Source organism: Larus michahellis, chromosome 5 (assembly GCF_964199755.1).
Source record: "Larus michahellis chromosome 5, bLarMic1.1, whole genome shotgun sequence".
Taxonomy (NCBI): Eukaryota; Metazoa; Chordata; class Aves; order Charadriiformes; family Laridae; genus Larus; species Larus michahellis.
Window position 1 is genome coordinate 32,455,317 of NC_133900.1, and position 6,000 is coordinate 32,461,316.

The window sequence follows — 6,000 nt, forward strand, 5'->3', positions numbered from 1 at the left end:
GAGAAGTTGTGTATGTGGCTCTCTTGCTTTGTACTGGCAGCTAATACTTTTCAAGCTGGCATCGTAAGTGGTACGAGTTTTGTGTGATGGCTTTATGCCATTTTTCATTCTCTTTTGACAGGGCAAATCCAACTGCTCTTATTCAAAGCTGGGAGAACTATACAATGACCTTTTCAGGTCAGATGTGCAATATGGAAGAGGTTTTCATTTTGTAGTTCTTTTAAGTCAAAAGAAAACTACTCAAATGTGTCTTTAAAACCTTCTAGTTTGTGAAACTTCTGCTTCAAAACAAACTATAGTTTAATTCAATCTGCAAATTACTGTTTTTGTGTAAGCATTTCTCTGTGTGTCTGTTTTGCCAAAATCCAGCACTTACAGTAACATTAGTGTTGTAGCTCCTTTGCTATTCACTGACTTGTTCTTAGAGTTAAAATCCTCTGCTCATTTTTCTCATTCGTTTTGCTACCCCTTTCTTCTCTTCAGCTACTGTTGAGGCTATTGAGGCTGATGAAGGTAAATTGGCCAGTCCCCTTTCTGTTGGTGCCACAACAGATAAGGGCTCTGCTGGGTGTATTCATTTTGCTGTAGCTTGTACAGATTGTGTGGGTGTTGGGCTAACAATTGTGGCTCGGTATTAACCAAAATGTAATTGCTTTAAAGGGGAAAATGTTTTTTCGTTGTTTTTTTTTTTTTTTTTTTTCCCGTTACTGTTGTTGTGAGGTTTTGGGGTTTTTTTTGGTTTTTTTTTTTTTTCTGAAAGTTACAATCACGTTGGAATTGCTGTTTTGTTGAACTAAGCACTGAGTAATGCCACAAAAGGAGATCAGGGGACTTGGATTTCACGGGACATAACTCGGCGGCAGCAGCTCGTAAATGCTCTGTGACACATAGCTCAAAAGCTGTGCGCTGGAGGCTGGGTCTCGTCTCTGCCTCAAATCATCCTCAGCAATCTCTGGTCAACGAAAACACACAGCTTTTACAAATTTTCTCTCTTTTTGTTGGGCTTTTTTTTTTTTTCCCTTTTTCTTTTTTTGCTTCAGTTTGTTTCCTTTCTTTTTAGGTCACTAGTAAAAAATTTTTATTGGTCTTTTGTTACAGTACAGCGTGTTTCTGTTTCTCTTTAAAAGTAAAACAACATGAGACATTTGTCTGCAAGATGTCTGCTTCCTCTGGTAGTGGCAGTTTACACACTGGATATCTACATTAGAGCAACCATTAACACCAGCACCATTTTAGCTACAAATATAAAGTAACTGGCTGCCTGGGAAGATTTCTGAATGTTTTAGTATTGAAAACTGTGGTGCTTTATTGACAGACCTCTAATTTCACCCTTAAGCAATTTTTAACGCTACAGTCAAAACCTAAGTAATCACGTGTTGCAATGTAGATGCGCAATATTCATTCAGCATTAAAAAATTTTGGAAGAAGAATTTTCAGAATTCCCCTTTAAAACAAAATTCTTCAGTTGTATTTTGTTCTTGCCCCTCTCAAATTTTCTGTGGGTATTTTTTTTTTTTTAGTTAATTAAAAAAAAAAAAAAATCTGATGATTGCTGTCCGTTGGTAAGATGTGCCCTTTTGGCCAGTTGAATTTGTTTTTGATTTTTGTAAAGCAGTGAATAAAATTACAGAACAAACAAGTAAGAGAAAATACAACTGCTTTCTAAATAGCAGTGAGTAAGCTGCTATTTATGTTGGAATTATCTATTCCTATCGGCAATCTCTAATCTGCAGTGTGCATTCTCGTTGACAGTTTGGCTGTTTTCTGTGATTTTCTGTGACTATGTGTTGTGTTTTAGTATACTCTCAATGTAAACTGCTAATACTCATTGTCTGACCAGCAACTACAGCAGAGCACCTTCCTCAGTATTACAGACGATAACGTGTCTGCTCGAAATACGATCGATTGAATGTGCCCCCTTTCCAGCAACGCGCACCCTTCAAGTTAGTTCTCGATTTGCCATCCTTGCTAGTTAGATACCGTAACATAGACGAAGCTAACGATGGAGAAAATGTTTCGCCCTTTACCAATTGTCCCTCTGCAGTTTGACTCAGGGGCCCGGTGACACCAACTGGGCTGTCCTACTGGCAAGCTCCAGGACACAGCAAGTGTTTCAGCTTCAACACGGCCATCCATTAAACTATTGCTTTAAGGGATTGGCCTGGGTGCTTGTTAGACATCTTCATTTTTGTGGTAAAAGATAAAGTTAAAAACAAAACAAAACTAAAACCAACCTTGAAAAAAACCTCACTGTAGGGCCTGTTCTGTTTTCACTGCTCCATCCCTGCTCACTTGACTAATCACCATTATGTTGTTGTTGTTTTTCTGAGTTGAAGTATAATACATGTTAAAACCCATGCACTTCACAAAGTTCCAATATACCGTTTGTGAAACTGGCTAAGGAGCTAAATCCTGAGGCAAACTGGATCTATCCATTTTCACAGGAATGGTTGGCAAAAATATCAGCATGAAAATGCTTTTCTCACTCCCCTCAAAATGCAAGGAGTGGTAGATTGGTACCAGGGATGTTCTGGGGTTTGGGGTTTGTTCGTTGTTTGGTTTGGTTTTGGTTTTTTTTAAACAGAAGTTATCAGCTTGTCCAGAATCGGGACTGCATATTTTGGAAGGAGAGCAGGAGGACTTTGGGGTAAAGAGAAGATAAAGGGAGGGAGGAATATTGAATTTGATCTTTGAAACTCCCCTACCATTTTTTCTCCAGGGAGTTTGCAGTTTCCTGGTACTAACACACCATCTCTGCTCTATGGCATGTTAAGATAGAGGCATAGCAAAAGTGCCGGTTCTGGAAGTGCAGTGCATTGATTTGGTGCAGATAAGAGAAAAAACACACAGAAGGCTATGACAAATTATCTATGGAGCTGTGACCTGCTGTTTGCCTATGGTGCTTTTTTCTCTTTTGCTTTAAATCTAAAGATCTTCAACTCTTCAATTAAAGAGAGGAAAAAAAAAATAAATCACACTCTGCAAATACGTTCCCCAGCCTGTGTCTGCCTTCTGAGGTCGGTGTGGCCTCATCAGTGTTGCTGCTGAAGGGCAGATCAAAAGTCCTCAGGTTCAGTTGGAACTTTGGTCCTTTGTCAGTGCGTTTCCAAAGGTAAATTGTACAAATGTGCCAAAATGATGATCTCCCTGGTTCGTTTTGTACGGCGTTACCGCTGTTTGATGCAAGTTGCTTTCTAGAAGTCCAGGGACGTGTCTGGGAGAGTAACTGTCCTGGGCAATCAACAAGCAGCTCACCTGTGTTGAGAACATAAGGCAACCTGTTGTAGGGTCTCCCTGGGTCTCCCATAGCTTTCATGTATATCCCGCAAACTGGCCTCACCACGTCATCTCCACCTGTAACTGGCCAGTGCTTTTTTTCCCCCTGCTCTTTGAAAGTCAAATGGGAGTTTTGCCTGATTAAGGATGTTACGGCGAGGCACGATGTCTTTAAGGCTGTAAGTGATGACAACAAATGCTAACTCCCCGGCTCACGCCTGTGCCCTAAGCATGGTTCCTGATTGCAAACTGTAGTCTGATGTCAGCTTCTCAGCATTTTAAGCTGAACCCCAGCGGACAACAAAATATTGGAAGTTGATCTTGTTGGAAAAAAAATAGTTGTGTTGCAAGAGACGGTGGTGGTTAACCCCCAGCTCTTTCTGAGTACGGTAAGGAGTCGGTCGTGTTGTCAGATCTTCTCATTGCCACCTTCACAAAGAAGGACTTACGCACTCATTGCTAAGTTGGGGGAAAAGCTGCCAAGAGTTTTACCTTGCTAATTTTACTTTTTAATAATCCTTTATTTAGCTATCAAAGGATTTTCACCCCAGCATAAGATCACTAGCTTCGAAGAGGCCAAAGGCTTAGATCGAATTAATGAGCGAATGCCTCCGCGCAGAGACGTGCCATCCGATGCCAACCTTAACTCCATCAACAAGGCAATCTCCACAGAGACTAATGGCACGGACAGCAACGGCAGTAATAGCAGCAATATTCAGTGACCACTGTCTGGGAGGGGGGTTGAGCTGCAGGGCGCGATGGGGTTGCTGCGCATCAGCAGTGGGATGTTCTTGCCTCTGATAATAGCTTACTTGCTCTGGGGGCCAGGTGTTGGATTCAGTTTACAAAAATCATCTGCGAAGAGATCGTCAACTTTAATTTGGTGGGAGGGGGGGTGGGGGAGAGACACCTCCTTTGGATATGCCTTTAAAATGCTTGTAGAAAAATGAAAGCTCGTGCTGGTATATATTGCAAAGTTAGGGGAATGAACATGTTTTCCTACTGCATCGGGAACGTCTAGATATGTTACTGAAAGGCCTTTTATTATGTTACTGGACATGAAAACTTTGTTTAATTTCTTACTAACTATTGTACGTTTACAGTTGCAGCACTAAACATGGACGACATCAAAACATTTTTAACAAAATGTACAAACTAAATAAGGACTATTTATTGATAATGTTTTGCTACTCTTGTCAGACAATGGCTATGAAATAAAATTAGGCAGTCTTTAAAAATATAGAGAAAAAAAGAAAAAAAAAAAGAATGTTGGGAATTTGTTTAAAATGCCAAAAAAAAAAAAAAAATAGAAAGAGAGAGAGAGTGAGAGAGCGAGCGAGAGCGACAGTTTAATTTGTACAGATTATGCTTACCTCAGGTTTCTTTAGTGTGCTTCAATGCCCTTCTTTAAATATAACACTTATCTTACTAATTTGGCAGCAATTATCCTTTTCTTTGTTTAAAAAAAAAAAAACTGGAATAATGATAACATTTATCTTTTTTTGCTGTTTATATTTAGGGGGGTTTGGTTTGGGGGGTTTTCTGGGTTTTTTTGGTAAATCAAGTCTTGGTTGTGGCTTGCTGAATTTAAATATTTATGAGTGGTGCATTTTTAAGTATAGTGAACAAGACACCATATTAAGTGCAGTGAAAAGCATCTATATTCTGTAAAAATCTGCCTATGCATGTTTTTTAAGAAAAAATGGCTGTATAGGCCTGTATGGGACTGTAATGCGCTTAGTGGTCTGACTTATACTGGAAATGTATGTATACTGGCGTACTTTATATTCTCTAAAAAAAAATGCTTAATGCCTTTGAAATTTTGTAATCAAAAAAAAGCTTTGAAAAATCTAAGGGGAGAGTATTCTTAAAGTTTTTAACATAAGCTTGTCAGTGCACATATAGATGGGTAGCATGTTTAGCAAACCTTGTGAAATTTAAATAAGTTTGTAGTTACATGTGAAATTCTAAATGCATGGTAACTGTTAATGTCATAATGGTTTAGTCATTTTGTTCTGTTCTGTCATGTGCCACAAAATGTGTAATTTTTTCACTTTTTTCCCTTTGTATATCAGTTACGGGTTTCAACTGGTTCATTCGAAAAAAAGAAAAAGAAACAAAACAAAACAGTCCATTGATATTTTTTAACAATTGTATAAGTGCCCAAGTAATTCACTACAGCCTACAGCCTTGCCTTTGTAATTTGACTTCGAAATGTTGGCAATCAAAGCATGCACTTGTAACAATGAAAGAAGCATTTTATATTACTACTCAATAAAAATGTGCATGAACTTAAGCACTCTTCCCTTTCTTGCCGGCTCAGTCGCAGAAGCGCACGCAGGCACACGCGCATGTGTGCTTCTTGCTCTATCTCGCTTTGGTCAGGAGAAGACCGTCGGTGCATGAGAAGAATGACTTGTTTCACGATTCAAGGTCAGTTCTTTAGTAAGAAAAAAATTCATACATTACCCAACTGTTTGAGGCTACCAAACGTCTGCAGAGTTGCCCTAAGTTCTGGCTAGCAAGTTGGGTTTTCACTAAAATGAGTAGGATGTATCCCACAAGCAGAGTGCAGAAGACGACGTGCCCTCTGTGTCCTTTCCTGACCTCATCTGGAGCGTTTGAAAAGGTCAATTAGTATCACTTACAGTGTTCCTTTAAGAAAAAATAGAAAGGCAAAACCAAAAAAACAACAATTTCACATTTCCAGTGCTCTCTCCTTTA

At 39.2% G+C, this 6,000-nt stretch overlaps 1 protein-coding gene across 2 annotated transcripts in view; it reads left to right on the forward strand.

Moving 5' to 3' along the window:
• Positions 1-5,567, forward strand: part of PPP3CA (protein phosphatase 3 catalytic subunit alpha) — a 204,943-nt gene extending 199,376 nt beyond the window's left edge. The window contains exons 13-14 of one of the 2 annotated variants that reach the window (XM_074589479.1): positions 484-513; positions 3,805-5,567. In XM_074589479.1, the coding sequence (XP_074445580.1) occupies positions 484-513; positions 3,805-3,998 (224 nt within the window). In that variant the 3' untranslated portion in view covers positions 3,999-5,567. The remainder of the gene's footprint in view (positions 1-483; positions 514-3,804) is intronic. The other variant, XM_074589480.1, reaches the window with a different exon arrangement.
• The last annotated feature ends 433 nt before the right edge of the window (positions 5,568-6,000 follow it).